The following is a 25757-nucleotide window of genomic DNA, read 5'->3' on the forward strand; positions in this document are numbered from 1 at the left end:
CTGACACCCAACAAGTACAACCGCTGCGGACAGGATGTGACTCATTTCAGATTCGCTAAGATTCAGTTGGTTTACAACCACAACAGTACATAAAAGTATGATACCCTTAATCGCACCGGTAGCTCGAGACGATCCACGGCAGTGACCGGGTTAATGAGAAACACGAAAGTATCCCTCAACTCGCCTGTTAGCATTGCGGCTAACCAGTACCTAGTCGCCAAGCTATAGCATCAACATCATCCCACAGTGAATGTCGGCGTGGCCACAAAGCTCAGCTTACACACTTACCGGCTTTTTCCTGATCGTATCCCACAACAACAAAGTAGTCAGCCAATCTTGCCATGTCTGCCGCTTTTCCCGAGCTGTGCCAACACAATTCAGCATTTTCCCTGCTTCCAAAGCACAGCCATTTTTGACAGAAGGGCTGTCAGTGCGCATGCGTGGACGATATGGAGCTATCCATGGGCGTGGGCCCCCCGAGTTTGCAAAATACGCCGCTTTGGCCCCTCAGACTTGGGGGCCAGCCCAGCACATACTCCACCAGGGATCACCACCTCTCTTTTTGAAACTGAAAAGTGCTTCTTTGGAATTGAGTAATGCAAAGGAATACCTTATTATTAGTTAATGATGGTCGTCTATGTGAAGACACTGATCATGTTAATCATTTGATTTAAATGTCAATATGCAACACTTTATTTCTATAAATCTCTAAGTGGTTACATTTTCAAATGATCACTTCTACAAATTCTACAAAATCACAGCAATTTGAGCTTTTAAGTAATCTGATGTACTAGTACGCGCTTTGCCCTTGTTTGGTTGGGTGGAGGGACGGGGTGAAGGAAGCTTTAGAAGGGATGACCAGACTGCAAGTGGAGTAGAAACATGTATTCAATGACAACCTATACAATGTTCGTTAAAACAGCATGAGTGTCCATTTAATGAACTGTCGCCGCAGGTTGTCGCCGCCACGCAAATGATTCTTCTCAGAGCCTGTCCCAGACGTAAGAGGGGATGAGGGAGGAGAAGCGGCAGTAAAACAGACCAAATCTGGATGTCAGCGGGTGACACAGGGCAGGCATACGCCAAACATAAAGGTCAGATCCCAGGTTCAAATACTGAATCTCAGAATTGTAAGGCAGATGTGCGAATTACTTGTTTACCTTGCTGTCCTGCTTTTAAATTTCTTCACAAACAAAACATCTTCCCCTGCTGTTAAATATTTTATGTTCTCGTTCTCTAAAAACAGGCGTATCTCATATCTTTTATAACATTCATTGACAATTATTATAACAGACCCAGCCGGCACATCTACAGGGGCATAATGGACACCAGTTAATTGGTTAGTCAATAATATTAAATGGCAGCAAAAAAGTTGTCTCAAATTCAACTGAGGGTCAAAATTCAAAATAGCAGGATCACAGTAAAGTACAATATGTCCTATTATCTTCAATCATTCCTTTATTTTGTGTTCATCCCTCTTTGTGTAGCCACCTCAAAGCTCGGCAAAAAAATAAAAAATAATAAAAATGCAGAAACATTTTTGAACTTGAGCCAAAACATGAGGAAATCCGCCCTGGGTGTTGATCATTACACAATAATTATACAAAAATCGCTGCATAGAACACGTGTTTGACAGTTAATCAATTAAAATTATGAATCATCCTACAAAAGCGTGGCCGTAAGCGCCACGTGCTCTTTTTCCTGACATACCCGGCTGTAATTACACACGTTTCCTGCCACACGTACTGGAACTGGCACTGAAGGATGGGACAAACCATGTCACTCATGCTACGATTGCCAAAAGATGTCTTTATAAGGAGCCAAAGAGAAAGCTAGCGCTTTACTGTCATCATTTCACAATTCCAATTGTTGTCTTCCTGTAAGTGGACCACTTGGGGCAACTGTCGTTCCTGGTTTACAACACATGTGTTTGGCATTTACGTGTTGTGTTGAAAGGGTTGAATCTAGTCATAAATATAAAGTGCTGAATAGATAGCAGAGGTTTCCCTTTTTCAAATAATAAAATGAACAAGATTTATTGCTGTATGTATTTATAGAAGTTTGGGATGCTGATGGAATGTCAAGTGAGATTGCATCAAATTAAGAAAACATGTCGCAACACATTTCCCCTTCGATTCCAAACTGAAAGGAAAATACAAAATTGAAAGCATTATTCCGTTGCGCTCAATAAATGAAATTTATAGTTTACTGGACCTTGGGGAATTACTATTGTGGAATTTCTGCAATGTTAAAACTGACAGTAATCAACAGCATTTCATGTGCTGTATTTTCTGAAAAAGTACAAATAATGTCCATATGATACATGGACAGCATTTTTTTTTTTTTTTTTTAGATATTATATTTAAGGGTAAGACGCGCACAAACCTAAAAAATGGCAATAATTCTCTGTTCTATTCTATTCATTGATGGATCCCTGCATGCATTCCTAAGGGCAAACGTGTGGCTAAATGATTTGCCAAGTCTTTCCTGAAAGCAACAAATCATCCAAATTTTTCAAAACATGTCTGGACCAATATTGTTCAAGTTGATTTTTTTTTTTCTTACTCGATTTATTCTTAGATAATTGTAAAATTCCACCTCCCTGTAGGTAAAAGGGTAAAATAAATCAAGGCGTAAGGCGAGTTATTTACCTTGTACAAACATACCTTGAGTGCAATGGATTTACAGTCAGGCATATTTACCTTATTTTGTGACCAATGCTTCTCTCATCGAAAAAATCTCAACTTCATCAAGCTGACATGGAACTTCACTGTGTCAGGGAGTGGTGTGAAAAGGAGAACGTGGAAACATTCCTTAAATTGCACATGTGCGATTATGGAACCGTATCAAATCAATGGTCAGATATGACAAGATTTCCTTTTAAGGAAGAATTACAAAATGTTGTCATTTATATATATATATATATATATATATATATATATATATATATATATATATATATATATATATATATATATATATATATATATATATATATATATATATATATATATATATATATATATCAACATATTTTTTTTTATTCAGTTAACGCTCTACAACTATTCATGGTGTTTTTTGCGCCACTGGGAGCAGGAGGGGGGGGTAAAGGATGAGAGTCAGTCAATGAGCCCCTCCCACCTTCTGTATAAAAAGGCTCCCTGTCTGGTGTGTAGCTATTAACAGAGTGACACAGCTGCCTTACAGGACCAGTGGCAATATTCCCCAAACCTGTGGAATACGTGTCTGAATATCTGACTGGGAAAAGAAGAGCTTTGTCATCCAAGTGAGAATTACAGGTATGTTTACTTCCTTTTTCTCTTTATCAGCACTTACCTATGATTGCTGCTCTCCCAGCTGATGGCTTTATCCTTGCTTTTTTTGAGGTCAGGGCACAAGTGTATAGACAAGGACAGGTTATCTGTCTGGTTATATAAGCAGTTCAGCTCTTAATGTGTGCGTATGTGACGGAACCTCTTTCAAGGTGTTGCGCATCTAAGAAAAACCCTAACTGTTACAAGCCATTTTAATCACAAGTCAAATGCAATTTCATAGCTGTTGTTTTACTGTTATTGCGGCAAGTCTATTTTGGTAGCTTCTATTGGTAGACAGTGTCCTTCACATTATTGGCCAGGGGCCCAACGCATGGTTGTAAGTTTACTTAACTGAGGAAAATGTGACCCTAGCTTAACTTTTCAAATAAATGAATGATAAGTGCAAATAACTTGGCTTTTGGACTCTTGTGTAAGCATTACTAATTTACAGCCATACTGTACTTGAGGGATTAACACACAAAGTGGCACAGTAGGGTGTTTGAAAAGTTCAATTGTAATGCACATTGTGATATGGCAAATGTCTAACTGGACGTTTTCTTGCTTCTGCAGGAGGAAAAATGAAACTCATCTTCCAGGCCTTCCTCTATTGCTGCCTGGTGGCCACAGCGGCACACTGTGTGGAACTTGAAGTGAATCCCAAGTTAAAAAAGAGGTGAGTTGTTTTGCACACGCTCACAAGTCGAGACGGCAGTTGTTCGAATGATCTGACTAATGGATTTTTGCCCTTCCTTATTTAGGCTCAGCATATGGCTCGAGAGCAGACTCAGACGGGATCTGGACAGCAAGACTGCGAACTCTGAGCACTTTGTCCGGCAAGAGGACATCAGGGATACCATGCTGCCACATTCCAGGTAAATACCTTCAACTGAAGTTTTTTTTTTTTTTTGGTCACAGAAATAAGCATCTTGAATCAACCCGCTTCTGTTTGTCCTCCAGCACTGAAACCAATGTGCGAACCAAGAGGTCCAAAAATTCTGCCAACCAGTCGAGAAGACAGGGTTGTTACCTGGGGACCTGCTCAGTGCACGACCTGGCGCACCGTCTGCACGTACTCAACAACACGCTGAAGATTGGCAGCGCCCCCCATTCCAAGATCAGCCCACAAGGGTACGGCCGCCGCCGTCGCTCCCTGCCAGACCATAGAGTCGCACTGAGGCTGGAGCAGGGCAGGCTCAGGCCTGCGTGGCGCACCACTGACTCTCAGATTCATAAGCTTGAGGCTCTGCTCAGGCAAACATGAATGGGACTTTGCAAGGAGGAAGAACGAAAAGCCAAGGGAGTCTTCTAAGAGTTAGCGTACGCTCTGCTCTGTTCGTAAATTCTCTGAATGCCTCAGATTTGCCAAGTATTCTTCAGCAGCATTTTTCCAGGTCTGGGGACTGAGTCAGAGCAAGACTGGCTGCACTGAGTTTCTTAAAGAGCCTCGCTGCTCTGTGATGTGGAGCGAGCGAAGAACTGCAAACACTGGATGGAACAGTGTGGAGCAACTACAGGTGCTGCTTTCTGCTTGGCAGGGGGCGAGCCCGAGAGGGTTGATTCCTATGCAAATGAGTGGATTTATCCTCTGGTGTAAAAGAGTCAACACTCACAATTCCTCCTCCACTTTGATAAGTGCTATCCTGCAAGGATAAAAAGCTGTGAGCACTTTTGCATTTGGACTTTAATGAATGAGCAGGAGAAGATGATGTGCATTATGATGCCAAACAAGGGGACAGACGCTCTCAGCCTATATCAAGTTTTGGGCACTGTATAAAGGAAAATAAATGCCTTAGATTCTGTGAGTTATGTGCCAATCCACAATGGATTGAAATATACTTGAAGTTGTTATTTGTCCAAAACCCGTGCAATCTATATTTGTGTGTTGTTGTTTTTTGTCATGGAGATACTGTATATGTATATAAGAATTCATTTATTTAATATTATATAGAAGTTACATCTAAACGCATAGAACTATTTTTGTACAGAAAGAAATATATGGTATATGGGCATTGTATTCTTTTGCAGACTGTGGTAATATGAGAATTGTTTTATTTGGTATATTATATATTTGTAAATGTTCTCTATTTTATTTGTGTTAAAGCAATAATATTGTCATGTAATAAACATTTTCCAAACAAAACCATGACCTTGTCCAGACTTCCTTTTGCTCCCTGTCGCCATAAATTCCAGTTCAAGTGGTGCGGCCTATTGTCTAGAGAATATAGCAAGACAGGCAGCACCTGGTCTCTGTTAAATGATTACATGCTCTCATTAGAGTTTCCCCTCCTCTTACTACATTCCCTCAGTTATGACCTTCCACCTCTCCAACCCCTTCTTTAAGAAAGGCCAGACAGGGTCCGAGGCACATTCCTGCTTGATTCAGCTCATATTTGTCGACTAAGCCAACTCAGAGCCGTTTTGGGATGCTGAGGCTTTAGCTCTGTCTTCATTGGTAAAAGATGGTTGGAACAGAAGTAGAAGGATGTGGTGGTGTGATGGGGGTTGCTAACATTCCCGCTGGAGAAAACTGCCGGTCATTCCGTTCATATTCAAGCAGCCAAAGAAGGACTATAAGGCTGCAGATCTCGTTTATTATCAGCTCTCACTTATTTCTGGTAGCCTAGAGGAAGGTTGTCCAAATGTTTTCCACTGGGGGCCACATGCAGGAAAATGGAAGGAAGGAGGGCCACGTCACCTCGTGCTTAGGAACAGGCAAAAACTAATCCAATACTGTACACTGCAGGTCGACATATTGTTAGCCTAATAGTATAGTGGCCACTTGCCAAAGTCATTTTTGTGTGCGTGTGTTTTTTGTGGGTTATTTAAAGAGTAAAATTGGCCATTTTTAATGGCAAAAGAAAAAAGTTGTTAGCATTAGTGTGATATATTGTAACATTCAAAATTAATTTTAGTTTAGATTTTTTAAATATTAAAAATTGTGTTATGTCTTAATTTGTTAAATAAGAAAGTGTCACTTTCTTAAAATAAATCACAGTTTTATAGCATTTTAAACAAAAAAATGTGTGACAAATTCCATTAAAATTTTCTTTTCTTCTTCTTTTTTAATTAATTAATTTTTTTTAATAAAAAAAAAAAGATTTAAAATAAAATCTTGTTACATTCAGCTTTTTTTTATTTAGTTTTTTTAAATATTAGTATTTAAAAACACTGCAATATCTTGTGGGCCATGTTTAATTTTACTATTGGATTATCTGCAGGCCAATAAAAAACAAAACAAAACAGCAAATCGGTTTCTGGGCCAGACCATGGACACTGTATTGCAGCATCAGGGAAAACAAATACACAGTTTTGACGTGAATAACCATTCATCCAATGAACCACTACACTTGTTAGAATTTTTTTTAAATTGTATTCATCAAATGTAAGTAGTCCCACCATGACCTTGGTAATAAACCATGACAACCCATTGAGGTTTACCAGAAGGTAGGGCCATACTATTTCAATTCAGGGGCTCATTAAATGCTATAGAGTTAAACATAATAATGTGGTGCTTTAATAAGAGTATATCATTTTTGAGATGTTAAGTGCATGGTTAAGCATTTCATCTTCTGAATTTACACCACTTATCCGTCAGGTTCAGGAATCTGGAGCATATCTCAATGCACTTTTCACCTACCTGTCAATTATACGGCGGACATTTAAAGACAACAACTGTAGGTCAAGTTTAGTCTTCCCTGACTTGAACATCCAAGTACTGCGTTGTGTGAGTAGGACTGAGTTACAAATACAGGAAGAATTTGGAGATTTTGCACAAAACGCAAGACTTGAAGCCAGAATCATTCTTCAACTATGATGTCCACTCGAAAGAACTACATATTTATTTAAATTATAATCACAGTTGCATTGCTGTTGATTTTACAAACATCTGCCGGAGATGTTCTTTGATTTAGTTAATATACAAAACAAAAAATGGATGTTCCAACATGGAAGTGTGACAGTAGGTGACCTATTTAGAACTCCAATTATGCGTTCTCTATTGCCATCTAGTGTGTAAAAAATAGTCACAACTTCAAATTGCCATATTTGTAAGGTTTTATGATCTATATTCATTACAAGGAATTTAAAATAATTTGTCAACAAAAACATTATATATATAACATATAACAACATATTATATATATATATATATATATATATATATATATATATATATATATATATATATATATATATTCATTATGAACTTCATATGCAATGGTGGCTTTTCAATTAACTTTATACACGCAAAGACCTCAACAATAGACTGTGCACAAATGTTCATCAACAGCATGCTTGATTCTGATTAACAAGTTATTAATTTACCAACATGTGTTTGCTATTGTTGTAGATGTCAGTGATGTCAGTCTACATTGTATCATACTGAGTTGTTATTCATATTATATATAGGCCTACTGTTTTTTCTTTTTTGCTAATTGAGAGTGAAATATTCAAGACTTCTCATTTTAATGCTGAACAGCACAACTCTATACTATTGCACACCAGAACAACAGACTAATGTATTTATTTATTTATTTATTTATTTATTTATTTATACAATTCATTAATGTCAAAACTAAGCAAAAACTTTACTTGTGAAGACATACTTGCACCTGGATCTCATTATATTGTAAATATTTTGTCTTGTGATGCCATATACAGTAATATAAGTACCCTACAGTGCTGGCAAAATACAAGATCGAAAACTATCTAATGAATAAAGCGACACAATTAACAGCACCAGAATTATGACTTATATTTCTACCCTTTAAATATGAATTAGCTGTATCCTCAAGTGTGCGTGAAGAGTATACGCGAAAAGGTGTGCCATGGTTAGACTCAATTAACCTGGATGTGGCCTAGTCACTGTACTCTAATTATGTGCGGTAGTCCCCGTTTCAGTAAGCCAATGAGCTGATGACGCCATTGGTGTGATCACAGCACAGAGACACTGATTAGTGCAGGTCAACGTGCCTGTTAAGCCAAAGAGAAAAATCATGTTCAGATAAGTGACATGTTAGATGACTGAGCAATGCTAAGGGGAGGAGAGGGCAAGTGTATAATCAGTTCTTCCAACTCAGATGTCCATTAAGGCGATACAGGCGGCTCAATAGTCAGTACTCTAAAGCCAACTCTAAAAGTACACTGATAACCTGGACTGAGAGGATTAGCCTCATAATCTAAACACTGCCTGGCTAAATGAGGGACTGTGGGCCTTTGGCTGCTTATGGCCCCAGCAGGAAGTCTAGTTGCCTTCAGGGATTCCAAGTAGAGATTAGAAGTGAACTTGAGCCTGATATATTTCTTTAGTCCTATTCAGACATTATGACAGCCAACTTACACTAACGGTGATAGACATACAGTACTGTGCAGTTGTTGTTGCCTTTTTCCACTGCAGTTGTTTTGTGCCCTAATTCAATGGCTCAAGTCTTCACCTGGATTTTTTTTCTTCAGGAATGAGCAAGCTGTCCCGAAAATCAACACACTACTCATTTTTAAATTAACATTGAAGCACCGTTGCAAAAATTATCACTTGTCAGTAACTTTTCTGTCCAGGACTGCAGTTCAGTGTCAGTTGAGAGCTTTACAGCAATCACACTGTTCCAACGCATAGTACAGTTTACATTATCAAGTTTCTCAAAACAAAAGAAAAAAAATACTGCAGAAGGTTTCCAAACTCTTACAGCAGGCCAAGGCGAGAGAAAATTAACAAAATTTAGATTCAGCGGATGATTGTGTTAGAGACAAAGATTTATCCATACTAACATGAGGTTGCTCAAACAGCTGAAAGCGGAAGATTATGATTCTCAACAACCTGAAGTCAGTACGAGTAAAGCTTTGTCACTCTCCTAAGCATCTGCTGAATCAAGATTTTGTTAATTCTGTGATCCATTGCAGATTGGTGGAAAGATTTTCCCTGTATTTTTGTGGAAATTTGTGGGCTACGTTTGAAGGAGCCTTCAAAATGGGATAGCCGTAATCTTCACGCTGCATTACAACAACATTGGCCTTCACCGACAGCCTTAGAATTGGGATATATTTAGTGGGATTGTGCACGAGCAAACAGCTAAATGGATTGCTGTAAATGATACATTTCTAGTCAAGTGGCTCACGTAGCAGTCATTGCAACATGTACAGCCTATATTGTATAAAGTATCTCACATTTTTTATAATTTTATTACACCTTTTCATGAGACATCAATGAAGAAATGACACGTTGCTAAAATGTAAACAAATCAGTGAACAGCTGGCATAACAGTGTAAGTGTACCCCTCAAAATGTTCACAGCCATTAATGTCTAAACTGCTGACAACAAAGGTGAGTAAACCTCTACATAAAAATGTCCAAATTAAGCCATTTAGCCGTTTCCCTTCCCGGGTCTTGAGACTCTAAAGAGTTACAAGTTTTCAGGTACTGTATGGGAAGCATGTATGTGTATGTACACTCTGTTGTGAAATGTTTCTGCGCACAGATCCCGATCAGGCAAATTTTGATCAAATTTGAGTTGATTTTATTTCAAGAGAAATACATATGAAAGGATAAGGACTATTTATCCATCCATCCATCTATTTTCTTGACCGCTTATTCCTCACAAGGGTCGCGGGGGGCGCTGGAGCCTATCTCAGCTGCCTCTGGCCGGTAGGCGGGGCACACCCTGGACTGGTTGCCAACCAATCACAGAAGGACTATTTATTGAGTCCTATTTGTCAGGCTGATGTGTTTGCAGCAAGCTATGGCAACGAGGGAGTTAAGGATGGACTGGCGGGGTCTTGCAGGGTGGTGGATGAGGTATCAAATATTGAACGAGGCGTGATTCGTCGTTTCTCAGAAGGAACATGTCCACTATTTACAAAATCTTCAGAATCTGAAGCGGTGAGTGAATTTATTTGACAATGCGTAATCATGCTGATGAGTTGCACAGATTAAAAAAAAAAAAAATGTCTTGCTTAGAGTTTTGTGATACTGCATGTACAGTGCAGATTAGACTTGAAACATTACATGTGCCAGTATGTAGTTGGTAACACATAAGTGATTTGGTTTAGTCAACAACAATCTCACACCCGGGTAAGCCTACACACGCACTAATAGCGTTTTGAAGCCGTTTAATTGTGATGGAAAAAAACTGATGTGTGGGGTGGATTTCACTCACCAAAGAGGTATACTTTGAGGTATCATAACTTTCCATGACATCAAGCATAATCTAATGAGATTTAAAACAAAAGACAGGGTATATAACACAATAGTTTGCAAAGAGAATACTAAATGTGTACAATAAAAGTTCAACAGAAGGATCAGGCTTAAACAAAAAGGTAAGTTTCCATTGCTTATTTGATGTATTTGTTTCCTTCTTACATATTGACGGCCTAGACACTAGATACACCTGCACAATACAATGATGTGTTGAAATGAATACAGTTTGTCTGAAGTCTATCCAAAAATTGAATGATAAATGTTTATTATTGTGCTTCTATTTTGCAACAGTGTAGACGCTAGCAGTGTGATTTTAATGGACTCTCTCAGAACTTAATGAGGAAAAAAATATTAGAATGAGGGTGTGAAGCGTGTATTTTTGATACAGCTGGTACATCGAAGCTCATTAAGTGGCCATGTATATTATGGCCCAGTGTAGATTGGACTAAGCTGCCACCTGCTGACCCAAAGCCAGAATGCAACTCTCAAACAATTTTCACACTGTAGTTAAAAATCAAGATTAACAAAAAATAAAAAAAATAAAAATTAAAATAAAACTACATACAGAAGCAACAACAACAAGTACAATACAATCATAAACAATATGGTATCTAATAATGTGTCTGGTGTGTTTATTTATTTATTTATTTATTTATTTTTCAAAGCAGGGAGGCAGTGCTGTATGACTGAGTGCAGTTTACTGTAATTTGCATTGATTGTGATTCGTGATGTCTTCTGGGAAAGAAAAGATGAGAAGGCAAATCATTACTCTTTCAAAGCAACAAGTTGTGTTACGAAATAGTGAGTCGACTCTTCTCTACTGCTTTCTTACTGTTGCCTGGCGATGAGGCTTTAGGTCCCAGTAATGGATGGACTCCTATGGGATTAACCCACGCAGTGGGAAAATAATGAATGATAATGTCAGGTCCATTCCACAATTCCACGTTTACAGTGCATATAAACAGAGTTAATGCTAGGGCACTTATTGCCACAGTTGCTACAAGGAACAGAAAGAGCAACAGTAGCTTGCTCCCCACGTTAGTGTCCAATTATGCTTTCTAAAAGGCTGTGCCATAAAATTTGATCTGTTTCCACCCACACAAGCTGCAGCAACACTGAATAAAACATGTTTCCTGGAAGCATTTGAGCCATTTGTCCTAATGTGACAGTCATCAACAGAAATCATGAATCTATTGACTCCCTGCTTTGCACGAAACTTGTGTATTAATCACATACTGTACTGTATCAAAACGAGTAGTATGCATTTCGAAGAATTCAAAATGCATGGAATGATGATAAATTTATATCCGCTTGTGAAGGCCTGGTTCAGTGTCTTGTTTTAGTGTATTCCAAATGTGTTTCATGGAGTTGAGGACAGTAAAGTAGTCAAGTCTGCTTCAGTATATCTCACTATATGCTTGACCACCATGCCTGACTATAGGTTCAAAAATGTCAGGTGCATGTACTCACTTTTGTGGAATACTATAAGTTAGCTCTTTTACAAACCATGCAATCTATGGTACTATTTAGTATCCTTTCAGTGTCAGCCGGTAAACAAGATAAACCAAAGTCATTACCAAAAGCTAGAAGGCGGAAGAGATTGCTGCGGTGAAAGTAAGTATAATCTCGTTTGATGTACTGAATAATTGAAAAGGTCGCCATTTGCAGATCAATACAACAGTATGAGCCTATCACGTTTCTTGATAATGCTCTACAGCAATCCACACTTGTTGTCTGGATAGTGTTGTGTATCCAGGATGATGGCGAGCTTCCTGGAAGCACTCTCACACAGTGGACCACTGGCTTAAGTAACAACATTCAACTCGGCCTGTCTCTGATGTTGCGTCTATGGCATGCTGTTAAACATTTATTCCATATCCGACTTGTTCATGTACTAGTACATTCTTCGTCCGTACTAGCAAGACACCTCAACAGACTCGTATCCAGAAAGCAGAATTTAACTGATATGAAACAATTGTTTCCATAAACCGTTTTAAATATTTATTTGATATTCTTGATATGCAGATGAAGTCCCTTGTACGAGTATGCTCTTTGTCTTCACTATAGTAGGACAACTTGAACATGCTAGTATGACAACTACTGTACATGTTACTACTAAACCAAAAGTGTGAACTAGTCGACAGCTGCGTGCTCCTCATACGACAAGATATTATAACATTTTAGTAGTTAACTCATTCAAAGCCAAAAACGTATAAATACTTTGTCCTTCTCTACCAAATACATTTTTTAAATGTTTTTTCTATGCTAGAGCACACAGAAGGCTTTGATGCAGCTTCTGACCTGAAAAGGTCGCTTAAAGCAATGGTAGTTATGAGAAAAAAGAGGTGCCAGAGGTGGCAGAGATCACTGCAAAAACACGTCTGATTAATATGAGATAAAATACACTTGTTCTTCGTGTAAATTTACTAGAAACAAGTGAAATTATCTGCCAGTGCAGTAAGATAATTTTACTTACCGGTACTTAGATTTCTTGAAATAAGAAAAATGTGTAGCGCTATATTAATCTTAAAATAAGCTTAAAAAACTTATTCTAAGCAATAAATCAAGGAAATTAAATCTTAGATAAGCTGTATGCACTTATTCTAAGTAACAAAACAAGCAATTAAATCTCAAAATAAACCACAAACACTTAATCTTTTTTGTTTTTTAAAAGCGTAAATCCCTACTGAAACAGAGCATTAAGTGTCACTCTTTATTTGTACTTTAAGTTGACTGTTAAGCAGGGAGATGGCACCATTTTTAATTGCATTTGGTTTGACTCAGCCTGGGATCGACCCCAGAACCTCCGTGTCTGAGGGCGTTGGCAAGCGCCTGGTGGCCGGGCCTGCACCCATGGGGCCCGGCCGGGCACAGCCCGAAGAGGCAACGTGGGTCATCCTTCCCACGGGCTCACTACCGGTGGGAGGGGCCAAAGGGGTCGGGTGCAGAGCAGGCTGGGCGGCAGCCAAAGGCGGAGACCTTGATGGACTGATCCCCGGGTACAGAAGCTGGCTTTCGGGACATGGAATGTCACCTCTCTGGCAGGGAAGGAGCCCGAGCTGGTGTGTGACGCCGAAAAATTCCGACTAGACATAGTCGGACTTGCCTCCACACACGGCTTGGGCTCTGGTACCAGTCCTCTCGAGAGGGGTTGGACTCTCTTCCACTCTGGAGTTGCCCACGGTGAGAGGCGCAGAGCAGGTGTGGGCATACTTATTGCCCCCCGGCTCGGCGCCTGTACGTTGGGGTTCACCCCGGTAGACGAGAGGGTAGCATCCCTCCGCCTTCGGGTGGGGGGACGGGTCATGACCGTTGTTTGTGCATATGCACCAAACAGCAGTTCAGAGTACCCACCCTTTTTGGAGTCCTTGGAGGGTGTGCTGGAGAGCGCTCCCCCTGGGGACTCCCTCGTCTTGCTGGGGGACTTCAACGCTCACGTGGGGAATGACAGTGAGACCTGGAGGGGCGTATTTGGGAGGAACGGCCCCCCTGATCGGAACCCGAGCGGCGTTCTGTTATTGGACTTCTGTGCTCGTCACAGATTGTCCATAACGAACACCATGTTCAAACATAAGGGTGTCCATATGTGCACTTGGCACCAGGACATCCTAGGCCGCAGTTTGATGATCGACTTTGTAGTCGTGTCATCAGATTTGCGGCCACATGTTTTGGACACTCGGGTGAAGAAAGAGGCGGAGTTGTCAACTGATCACCACCTGGTGGTGTGTTGGCTCCGATGGTGGGGGAAGATGCCGATCCGACCTGGCAGACCCAAACGTATTGTGAGGGTTTGCTGGGAACGACTGGCGGAATCCCCTGTCAGAAAGAGTTTCAACGCCCACCTCCGGCAGAGCTTCTCCCTTGTTTCGGGGGAGGTGGGGGACATTGAGTCAGAATGGGCCATGTTCCGCGCCTCCATTGTCGAGGCGGCCGATCGGAGCTGTGGCCATAAGGTGGTCGGTGCCTGTCATGGCGGCAATCCTCAAACCCGCTGGTGGACACCAGCGGTAAGGGATGCCGTCAAGCTGAAGAAGGAGTCCTATCGGGCCTTTTTGGCCTGTTGGACTCTGGAGGCAGCTGACAGGTACCGGATGGCCAAGCGGAACGCGGCTTCGGCAGTTGCTGAGGCAAAAACTCGGACATGGAAGGAGTTCGGTGAGGCCATGGAAAATGACTTCCGGACGGGTTCGAGGAAATTCTGGTCCATCATCCGGCGTCTCAGGAGAGGAAAGCAGTGCAACATTAACACTGTGTATAGTGGCGATGGGGTGCTGCTGACCTCGACTCGGGACGTCGTGAATCGGCGGGGGGAATACTTCGAAGACCTCCTCAATTCCACCAACACGTCTTCCTTTGAGGAAGCAGAGTCTGGGGACTCTGAGGTGGGCTCTCCTATCTCTGGGGACAAAGTCACTGAGGTGGTTGGAAAGCTCCTCGGTGGCAGGGCCCCGGGGGTGGATGAGATCCGCCCGGAGTTCCTAAAGACTCTGGATGTTGTGGGGCTGTCGTGGTTGACACGCCTCTACAGCATCGCATGGACATCAGGTACAGTGCCTCTGGATTAGAAGACCGGGGTGGACTCAGAGTCGAGCCGCTGCTCCTCCGCGTTGAGAGGAGCCAGCTGAGGTGGCTCGGGCATCTGGTTCGGATGCCTCCTGGACGCCTCCCTGGGGAGGTGTTCGGGGCATGTCCCACCGGCGGGAGGCCCCGGAGATGACCCAGGACACGCTGGAGAGACTATGGGGCCTATTCACTAAAGGTTTGCGTCGCCTTTGCACCGCGCTATCCGTCAAAAATGAAGCAATCTGCGAGCGCCTAATTCACTAAACACGCGCAGATGGGGAAATCCGTCACTAAGTGCTCTGCCGAACAGATTGCGTCACGGTGCGCCGGTGTTATTTGCGCGTATGTAAATTAGGTAATTTGCATAGATTTGACGCAAAATATGCCCACCCCTATGCAAATGAGACTCATTGATATGCAGCGTCTAATTCACTCACGCCAGCGCAAATAGCCACACCTCGTTTGCGTGATGCAAATAACGTTTTAGGAAAGCATGTATTAACTGCTGCAATCTCGATCATGAAGCAGTGCGTGCCATTTGCAGCACAACATCCACGGCATATCACGCAGAGAGGGAGAGAGAGAGAGAGAGAGAAAGAGAGAGAGGAGGAAATATTTCCGTGTTAGTTTAGTTCATAACGTAACCCGGGCTGATCGGCAATGGCGGGGAGGCATTTTACGATCATTTTTACGTGCCAGATGCATACTGTACGCCCACGCCAACCTCTGAAAATATATTTTTAAAAAACGATCGCACCAATAATTTGTACTTTATGAATGAATGACGTCGTTGTCGTCCTCTCTGCTCTGTACAGCTTAATGGCGCTATAAACGCTTAGTCTCGGTCCAACATCGCTTTCTGATAATGTCATCTTTCTCGCAACGGTTACTATAACAACCATGTTCTTGGCGCAAATCCATTGCCATGTGTAGTAAATCAGGTGCAAATTTGGTCCAAGCTGTCAGTTTTGTGGGCTTTTGCACCGGTAGATGATTAGAGCAATATCCTTAGTGAATAGGTGGGTAACTGGGTGCAGACTGCGGGTGCAGTTGTGGTGCAATATTTCGCGCTATTACCGGACGCAGCGCATTCTTAGTGAATGACCCTATGTCTCTCGGCTGCCCTGGGAACGCCTTGGGATCCCGCCGGAGGAGCTGGTTGAAGTGGCTGGGGAGAGGGAAGTCTGGGTTTCCCTCCTAAAGCTGCTGTCCCCGTGACCCGACCTCGGATAAGCGGAAGAAGATGGATGGATGGATGGATGGAACATTATCTTTTCTATATGATTAATACTGTTAAAAAATATTTTTTCCACTTTCTGTCGGCTGAAGGTGACATCACCTGTGCTGAGGAAGTATAGGTAACGACCAATCATGGCTCACCTGTTTTCTGGGTTTGGTCAGCAAACTGAGCCATGATTGGTCGTTACTTACTTCCTCAGTACAGGTGATGTCATCTTCAGTCGCCAGCAAGTGGAAAAAAATATTTTTTAAAGGTATTAATTCTACATGAAAAATAATGAAATTGTCAAATTTATTCTGGACAAAATAACTTTTTACTGTTGAAAATAGCTCAATGAGTCAAGTATCTCTTTAAGCGCTTCACTAGTACGCAGATATCAACTCATGCAGTTTTGCCTCACTAGTAACATGTAGTTGACCTACTAGTACGCCAAGGTTGTCCTAGTAATGCGCAGAAATACATACAGTGGTGCAAAAACATTACTAGTAAGACACAGTGATTCTACAGGTGTGCCCTATAGTCATTTTACTACTGCACTAAATTGTCTTACTAGTTACCACAATCAGTGGACTAGTATATGAACATTAAGCTGGATGTTCAGACGTTTCACAAAAACAGCATCAGTTCACCTTTCCCCCGGCGCTGCTGTTGTGCAGCAACCTGCCCTCATAATGATACACAAACTGTCCCATGTGAGGATTTTCTTGTTTACAAAACATTGCAACCTTGTCCAACTCCTGTCCAGGGAAGAAGGGCGAGTCCTCCCTCACTGTATTGCACACACTCAAGTTTATGTGACCATTTACTTCACTCTGGCTTCTTCTAACGTGCAGACATGCCTCGCCAATTCCCCAAGGTAACTTTGAGTGAGGCTGAAGAGGAGACCCAACTCCTGGTGGAAAAGGTGTACGCATCAGCACTGAAAGAAGAGGACAATAAGGATGCATTATCCATGTTCACCGTGCCCGAAGATTGCCCCATTGGCCTCCAGCAAGCCAAAGAACACGAACTGCTTAAGGAGTTGGCGGAACAGCAGTCTGAGGAGAGCACCAAAAGGTATATGCCTCACTTATATGATGAATAGATTTCTGAAAATATCAAACTGACCAAATTTGGACATAGGAGGCAGTCACTCAACAGTGACAATATAAGTGCTGTGAATAATTTAACATTAGGTTAATAATTGCTTATAAATGCCACATGATGGTGCCAAAGCACTACTTTTGTTTAGTTGAAACTCCTTAATTCACTTCAACATAGTTCCTTGGCGCCAACATGCCACCAAAGCATATACACTTGTGAATATGTCAGGGTATGTTTTAAAGTTTGACGGAATTCCAAAATGTGTGGTGTCATATGCGGTTAGAAGTTCCTCAGACACCAAATTACACTGACCTTTGTATTTAAGTCAAATCAATTGTGTTGCTCGTTTTACAGGCGCAAAAGCTTGAAGTTGATTCGTTCGCAGTCCATGTCCATCCAGATGTCAGGGAACCCAGACTGGATATGGCCAAGGGCTCCTACGCCATACCTGTCTCCTAGCTCCAGCTCGCTGTGCTCATCTGTGTCAGAATACGGCCCTGATTACCAAAGGGTCACAATTAGTGGCGATTACTGTGCAGGAGTGAGTGCAACAGGAAGAGCTTAACTGGTTCACACACACAACTGATATACACTAATACAGCAGTTTAATTAGGCTACTTTCCCCATTAAAATGAATGGACACCATTCATCCGTTTAAAAAACACACACACAAATGTTTGTAATGTGTGTGTTTCAAATATAGTGATTGTATATGGAGAGGTCACAACTCCTACATAAGCTGAAGCAATATTTCAAAGTAATTAGTTGTTTGTTTTTGTGAAATACATGATTGTTTCCCCACTGTTTATGTTCAATAAATAAATGTGTCCTTATTCTCTTCACGATTGATTCAGATCACAGTGGAAGACTACGAGCAGGCATCCAAAAGTCTTCTCAAGGCTCTGCTGATTCGTGAGAAATATTCCAGACTGGCCTACCACAGATTCTGCAGAACCACAGCACAGTTCCTTCGGAGGGCTGAAAATGTCAGATGGAGTGAAGAGGACGAAGTTCAACCAGGTTCTAAGATATGTGAGCAAACCAAACTGCAGATTGGGGGAAGATGTTAACTTTGTCTTGGGTTTCCAGATATGTGCCCGTGTCCAACAGAGGATGAAGATCCGTATAGTATGGAAAACATCCCAGAGAACCTGACCTATGAACTACGGTTGTTGGATGGAATAGTGCACGTGTATGATAGCGCTGAGGATCTCAGAGAAAATCGTCCACATGACCTTCCTTATCCAGATCTGGAGACCTTTGCTATAGATCTTAGTCATGTGCTGACAATGATTGCGGATGGACCCACGTGAGTTGCCACAACAAACTGACAGCAATTATCCATGCTGGTTCTGTAGAGTCACAACATGTTCTCACAAACATTTTCTTTTGAACGGACACTATTGGTCCATCCGTATGTTTCCCAACCACTTTCTTGTGGTAAATTATCAGTTTACTTCATTGTTCTGCCAGAAGGTACAATTAACCTGTGTTGTCATCTGTTACTATTTATACAACAGAATACAGTGAACTACTAGCGCATATTTGCAGTTTGCCATTTGCAATTTGGCCTATTGGGGAATTTTTTTCCCCCATTCTTCACTAAAAGCTCTCACTTTGTTGAGAATTTTTTTTTAAATTTTTTTTTATTGTTGTTGCGTGTGTGAGACACTTTTTGGTAAGGATTTTTGTTGTGTATGAGTTCTTTTTTCTTGTGTGTGAGGTTTTTGGTGTTTTGTGTAAGGTTTTTGGTGCGTGTGAGATAGGTTTTTTGTTGTATGGGAAGTATTTTGTTGTATATTTGAGTTTTTTGGTCTGTGTTAGATTTTCTTTTCTTGTGTGAGCGTTTTTAGTGAGTGTGAGGCGTTTTTTGCTGCATGTCAGAGGTTTTAGGTGTGAAGGTAAAGATTTCTCTTTTTTGGGGGGTTGTGAGATATATGTTGTTGCCAATGAGAGTTTTTGTGTGAGTTTGTTTTTTCTTTTTGCTCCATTTGAGTTTTGTTGCTGTTGTGTGAGAGGTATTTTGTTGTGTGTGACAGTTTTTACGGAACGTGTTAGACTTTTTTTGTTCTTGCTTGAGAGATTTTTAGTATGTGTGAGAGAGCGTTTCTTTTGTTGCATGTCACAGGGTTTTGGTGTGAGGGAAAAGTTTTAATGGTGTTAGGGTTAGTGTCTTGGTGTTTGTTAGGTGTTGTATATATTTTTTCTTTTAAGAGGTTTAGTGTGAGTTTTTAGTTGTGTGAGAGGTATTTTATTGTTTGAGTTGTTTTTTATTATTATTATTGTTATTGCATGTTAGATGTTTTTGGTCTGAGGAAAAGTTTTTTTTTTATGTATGTCTATGAGATATATGTTGTTTGTGAAAGTTGATCGTGAGTTTTTTTGTTGGATGTGAGAGGTATTTTTTGGTGTGAGTTTTTTTTTTTTTAAATGTGTTTGTTTTTTGGTTTGTGTGAGGGTTTTTTCATGAGAGAGGCTTTTTTTTGGTGTGTGAGAGGTATTTTGTTTGTGATAGAGGTTTTGTTTGTCTGTTAGGTTTACTGTTGATTGTGAGAGAGTTTTCATGTGTATGTGTGAGCAGTAAATTATTACCTGAAAACTGGTTTTATCCAATAATAAGGCACCCTTATAGTCTCGAGCTGTTTGGTACAAAATGTCTAACATCTAACTCATTTGCTCTTGCTCAACTTGACAAAAAAATAAATAAATAAATAAATCATTGCTTTTGATAATTAAATACAACTGTGACTTATATGCAAATGACACTTTGCTACTTCAAAAAAAATAAATAAATAAATCCTGACTTGCTGATTTCTGATTTTCAGAAAAACCTATTGTCACAGGCGACTCAATTTCTTGAGTTCCAAGTTTCACCTCCATGAAATGCTTAATGAGATGGCTGAGCTCAAGGAACTAAAAAGTGTTCCTCACCGAGATTTCTACAATGTGAGAAAGGTAACATATGCGCAATGAGACCATTAATCGTGCCCTTAAAACAAACAAACAAACAAACAAAACAAACAAAAATAGCCAACACTATTTTTCATACAGGTGGATACGCACATTCATGCAGCTGCGTGCATGTCTCAGAAGCACCTGCTGACATTCATTCAGAAAACATACAACACCGATTCGGACCGCGTTGTCATGGAAACTGCTGGCCAGGAAATGACTCTTGAGGAAGTGTTTCACAGACTCAACATGGACCCCTATGACCTTACTGTGGACTCACTGGATGTACATGCTGTAAGGAAAAGAATGTTAATGTAAACTAATGTAACATCACTGTTGATACAAACAAATTTGTGACTGCTCATTGTGTGAGTATATCTCTACAGGGAAGGCATACGTTCCATCGCTTTGATAAATTCAATTCCAAGTACAATCCCGTTGGAGCCAGTGAACTCAGGGAAATATTTCTCAAAACGGACAACCATCTCAATGGCGAGTATTTTGCTCGCATAATAAAGGTAAATGTAGTCACAGTTAGAAGGTAGCATATCTACCTCATAGTTTTGAAGTTATTGTATGTTTTTTTATAAAGTACAATATAGAGTGCTGTATGTCTTGTATCTCAAGGCACCGCTGCGTTAGCAAAGAACAGATTAGACTGTTTTGGTCCATTTCCACCACTAACAGGAAGTGGCCCACGACTTGGAGGAGAGTAAATACCAACACGCTGAGCCCCGCTTGTCCATCTACGGACGTGCTCCAGAAGAATGGCACAACCTGGCTCAGTGGTTCATTCTACACAAAGTCTACTCTCCAAACATGAGGTGGATGATTCAAGTGCCGAGAATATAGTGAGTCGTCCTTATTTATCAGACCCAATTCCTAAAATATTCAACATTTCCTTGATGAGAAAATATTTTGTATGTCTTCAGTGACATCTTTAAGTCAAAGAAGCTGGTGCCTAATTTTGGCAAGATGCTGGAGAATATCTTTCTCCCCCTCTTTGAGGCAACCATTCACCCGCAGAGTCATAAAGAACTTCATGTTTTCCTCAAATATGTAAGTTGTACAGTATTGAAAATTTGCTGTAAAAAAAGCCCAATATCTATATGCCTTCTCTGATGATGTATTCTTGTTCCCTCCTCAGGTATCAGGCTTCGACAGTGTTGATGACGAATCCAAACACAGCGATCACATGTTCTCATTCAAGAGCCCGAAGCCAGAGCAGTGGACTGGAGATGACAACCCTCCATACAGCTACTACATCTTCCACATGTATGCAAACATCATGGTCCTCAACAATCTCAGAAAGTAAGAGCTCATTCGTGTCTGCACAATATGGGTTGTTGTAGGAATGTAGTTTTCACCTTGTGGGGTCTGCAGGGAACGTGGCCTGAGCACCTTCCAGTTTCGCCCCCACTGTGGAGAAGCGGGCTCCGTTACACATCTGGTATCTGCCTTCCTCACAGCAGACAATATCTCACATGGGCTCAACTTGAAGAAGGTACGTCGTTTGTCGCCCTCTAGTGGCCAGTCACCACTGCAACATAACAAACCGACTAAAAAGATCCTGAACAATCAATCACACAAGCCATGTACAATTTTTCATAATGTATGAAATACAAAAGAGCATTTATTTCATTCCCCACTTGTAGAGCCCTGTGCTTCAGTATCTGTACTACTTGGCCCAAGTGCCCATAGCGATGTCTCCACTGAGCAACAACAGTCTGTTCTTGGAATACTCAAAAAACCCTCTGCGAGAGTTCCTGCACAAAGGCCTCTGTGTGTCCCTGTCCACTGATGACCCGATGCAGTTCCACTACACCAAGGTAACACTGCAATAACTGTTTGTGTGGATTCAGACCTGCATTGCACAGAAATTCCACTCACTGAATTGTATAATACTAATGTTGAACTTCCTGTTAACAGGAGCCACTTATGGAGGAATACGCGATTGCAGCTCAGCTGTGGAAGCTCAGCACATGCGATGTGTGTGAAATAGCTAGGAACAGTGTGCTGCAATGTGGACTCTCGGACCAGGTACATGCAGACTGCTGTTCATATTTACAGTACATGTTAGATTATTATTATTTTTTTTACTCTTTCAGTTTAATTTGTTTGTTTGTTGCTTCTTTGAAAACATAAAGTAAGACCAGTTCTTGTCATTATAATCATTATAATGTAGAGATGTAACGATACAGGCAGTATCGTGATATTGCAATATTAAAACTGCCACAATATATCATCGTCGTCACGTCACGATATATAAATGCAACATAGAAGGGCCAAAACATGCCTCGTTAAAATGAAACTGCACTAAAAAAACTAGCCACCACACTGTAAAAATTTCCCCCCCACATAAACTAAAAAAAATAAATAAAATGTCCAGATATCACATCTAAAATATTTGACTTCACAGAAACTACATTGAGTGACTTCGCATGACCTGATTATTTCATGTTGATGTAAACAAGAATTCTTCACTTGAACCAACCTTGGTTTTTTTTGTTTTTTTTTTGCCTTGATCCAAAATATTTTCTTAACATTTTAGGTACTGAACTAAATTAGTAAATTTAGTTTTAACATATTCAATTTGACATCCCACATTTTATAATGAACCACTGATTGTCAGTGAGCAGCAGCAGGGACTCAGGGAACATTTGGTGATCTAACCCTCCAATTCCAACCTGTGTGTCTGAGTGTCAAGTAGGGGGGGGGGAACAGGTACCATTTTAAGATATTTTAGATAATTTTAGATAGATAGATAGATAGATAGATAGATAGATAGATAGATAGATAGATAGATAGATAGATAGATAGATAGAGATAGATAGATAGATAATGTATTGCCCATCCCAAAGCTACAAAGACACTTGGCCAACAGAGTACACTCACACCACATATATATATATATATATATATATATATATATATATATATATATATATATATATATATATATATATATATATATATATATATATATATATATATATATATATATATATATATATATATATATATATATATATATATCATACATCTTAAAATATGCAACATATGAACTATGAACTAGAGATGAGATGAGGATGGAGAGAGAAGAAGAGAAAGAAGATGATGGAGAAGGCAGAACATCCCATTTATAATATGGTCAGTCTTTAAAAAAAAAAAAAAAAAAAAAAAAAAAAATATATATATATATATATATATATATATATATATATATATATATATATATATATATATATATATAATATGGTCAGTCTTTCAAAAGATGTCAGGCAACAACAACAACAAAACAGATATTCTAACAAGCAAATGAGTCGGACAAACACACTTGGTAACAGGCCTACACAATCTAAAGCTGATCTTAATCAATATTATATCAAACACTGCTTTCTGAAAGCAGTGTTGAACTACCAAATTCTAAACACTCACTCAAAGTCCAACAGTATAGTACAGCCTTTAATGGCTCCAGATACAATACATTTGTTTTAAAAGTGCATTCACTCACACATAGAAACATGATCTCCCAGGTGGGGAAGCAAATCCACGCCACCTGCATCAGAGGTAAGCGGCAGTAACCACTCCGCCACCCAGAGCCCATGTACAACGACGCCATGGTGTCACTGATATGCTGTCGTTTTCAATGTGCGTAACTCCATTTGACTCAAACTAAATATATGACCTGGAGGGCATGAAGACATGGAGAAGGAAATCAAAAACTTTATTTTGGGTCCTTGTGGGCTTATTTTTAGTTCCGTCGAAATCAAAATTGACGTCTGTCAATGCAAAATAAATGGTTTTCACAGTAAAATCAATACCTTTATCCTGTTTTGAATAGATATTACTTTCAATGAAATGCTGATTGCAATCCTTTTTACAGTGCAGAGGGCAGTTTTAATATCGCGATATCACGATGTTGCCGGTATCGTTACATCTCTAATTTTAACAAGTCATGTTTTGGCCCTTCTATGTTGCATTAGCAAGCAAGTGCCTCTATATACACAGATAGTATATTTGTATTTATTTTTTTATATATGATATTCATATTTTTATATTTGTAATTGCTGTAATGTACAAAAGCATAATATTGTACTTCTTTTTAGTATGAGGTCTTTTTTTTGTTTTGTTTTTTTACAATACTGTGACCTTTTTCGCCAACCTCCCCACATTATCATGATAATTATCGTATCGTGACCTTCATATCATGATAATATCGTATCGTGACATTTGGATATCGTTACATCCCTATTATAATGTCAATTATTTTTTATTTTTAAAAATCCCTCTTTCAGGAGCTAAGAATATGACATGAAATTGCTCCCTTGTCCATAAATTCATAAATGATGTAAAGAGATACAAAATTATGAAGCGTTTGGTCTATAATGAAAGCCATTTTACTTGAAATGCATGCATAAATCCAGCAAATAACAAGGAGTTTAGAAATAAAGTTCTCATGGGTTTTAATTGTGCAAAAGCAGCAACTATAGATCCAAAAGGAACGGTGCAATGTAAAAGTATATTGTGTGGCTATATTGTGGGGTGTAAGTGATGTAAATGAAAGGAATGATATTGTAAAGGAAGTGAATTGCAAATTACATTTGCATTAACACAACAGTAAAAACATAAAGAAAATTTAAAAAAGGAACAAAAGGAAAACGGAAACAAGATGGACACAAATGGCAAGAATAGAGCCTGGTGAGTGATTATTATTATTCTTGTATGACTCTACCATGGAACCAGAATTTGTCTATGATTGTATACTGTTTTGCTTTATTATTATTTTTTTTAAATGATTTTCTATAACTTTGCGACAATCTGTAAGGTGTTGAGGAGTGATCATCCAATAGATATTTTGATATTTTTAATTTCCAGGACAAGAAGCACTTTTTGGGGGTGAACTATCTGAAAGACGGACCAGAAGGAAATGACATTGGCCGCACCAACGTGGCTCAGATCCGAATGGCCTACCGACATGAAACTCTGTGCAATGAACTCAGTTTCCTTGTGGATGCAGTCAAGTCTCAAGCCATCAACTCTCTTGTGTGAATCCATGATGAGCATGCTGGACCAGAAAACTGAATTAATTTTTGCTCACATGCAGTACTAAAATACTCTCATACGCACTATTATTTATTTCAATATATTATATGAGAGAGTTCCAATCTAATGTGTAAAGAATTTTAGTCATGTGAGTTTGAGGGCATTTCCATAGAGTATATGAGAACATTTAGGAATGCACATCATTTATGTATGTAATATTTTTCCCCAACAGCCCATCATACTGGACTCTTAGTATTTATACTACGTTTTTATTCTTGGCTTTATGAGAGTGCCCGTGTCCGTGACGAACTGCACTGTCACAATATGCTGCCTTGAATAAAGGAAATATTCACCAAGCTGACAAGAAGAAA

At 39.9% G+C, this 25757-nt stretch overlaps 3 protein-coding genes across 6 annotated transcripts in view; 2 read left to right on the forward strand and 1 right to left on the reverse strand.

Annotated features, from left to right (window-relative positions):
* Nucleotides 1-425, reverse strand: part of sbf2 (SET binding factor 2) — a 120439-nt gene extending 120014 nt beyond the window's left edge. For all 3 annotated transcript variants that reach the window (XM_077518421.1, XM_077518419.1, XM_077518418.1), the window contains exon 1: nucleotides 289-425. In XM_077518421.1, the coding sequence (XP_077374547.1) occupies nucleotides 289-343 (55 nt within the window). In that variant the 5' untranslated portion in view covers nucleotides 344-425. The remainder of the gene's footprint in view (nucleotides 1-288) is intronic.
* On the forward strand, nucleotides 1-25757 carry ampd3a (adenosine monophosphate deaminase 3a). Of its 2 annotated transcripts, XM_077518422.1 has the most exons (16): nucleotides 1-95; nucleotides 956-1094; nucleotides 17139-17361; nucleotides 17743-17929; nucleotides 18243-18408; nucleotides 18478-18697; nucleotides 20214-20343; nucleotides 20440-20634; nucleotides 20727-20858; nucleotides 21028-21191; nucleotides 21273-21399; nucleotides 21488-21651; nucleotides 21724-21844; nucleotides 21996-22169; nucleotides 22270-22380; nucleotides 25219-25757. In XM_077518422.1, exons 2-16 carry the CDS (start codon nucleotides 1052-1054, stop codon nucleotides 25390-25392), a joined length of 2331 nt encoding a protein of 776 aa, XP_077374548.1. In that variant the 5' UTR covers nucleotides 1-95; nucleotides 956-1051; the 3' UTR covers nucleotides 25393-25757. The 2 variants fall into 2 exon arrangements, with proteins under 2 accessions (XP_077374548.1, XP_077374549.1); XM_077518423.1 differs by lacking the exons at nucleotides 1-95; nucleotides 956-1094 and adding an exon at nucleotides 10038-10184.
* adma (adrenomedullin a) lies at nucleotides 3178-5444 on the forward strand. Its single transcript, XM_077518290.1, has 4 exons — nucleotides 3178-3299; nucleotides 3885-3987; nucleotides 4073-4186; nucleotides 4272-5444. The coding sequence occupies exons 2-4, from the start codon at nucleotides 3893-3895 to the stop codon at nucleotides 4573-4575; spliced, it is 513 nt and encodes a 170-aa protein (XP_077374416.1). The 5' UTR covers nucleotides 3178-3299; nucleotides 3885-3892; the 3' UTR covers nucleotides 4576-5444.

Source organism: Festucalex cinctus, chromosome 4 (genome assembly GCF_051991245.1).
Source record: "Festucalex cinctus isolate MCC-2025b chromosome 4, RoL_Fcin_1.0, whole genome shotgun sequence".
Classification (NCBI taxonomy): domain Eukaryota; kingdom Metazoa; phylum Chordata; class Actinopteri; order Syngnathiformes; family Syngnathidae; genus Festucalex; species Festucalex cinctus.

Bases quoted from the DNA above. Each gene is read 5' to 3' on its own strand.
- ampd3a (XM_077518422.1), top strand. From the start codon at position 1,052: ATGTCAGCGGGTGACACAGGGCAGGCATACGCCAAACATAAAG. The intron at 17,930-18,242 runs GTGAGTGCAACA...CGATTGATTCAG, and splicing joins GTGGCGATTACTGTGCAGGA to ATCACAGTGGAAGACTACGA. The intron at 20,859-21,027 runs GTAAATGTAGTC...CACCACTAACAG, and splicing joins ATTTTGCTCGCATAATAAAG to GAAGTGGCCCACGACTTGGA.
- adma (XM_077518290.1), top strand. From the start codon at position 3,893: ATGAAACTCATCTTCCAGGCCTTCCTCTATTGCTGCCTGGTGGCCACA. The intron at 3,988-4,072 runs GTGAGTTGTTTT...TTCCTTATTTAG, and splicing joins AATCCCAAGTTAAAAAAGAG to GCTCAGCATATGGCTCGAGA. The intron at 4,187-4,271 runs GTAAATACCTTC...TTTGTCCTCCAG, and splicing joins ACCATGCTGCCACATTCCAG to CACTGAAACCAATGTGCGAA.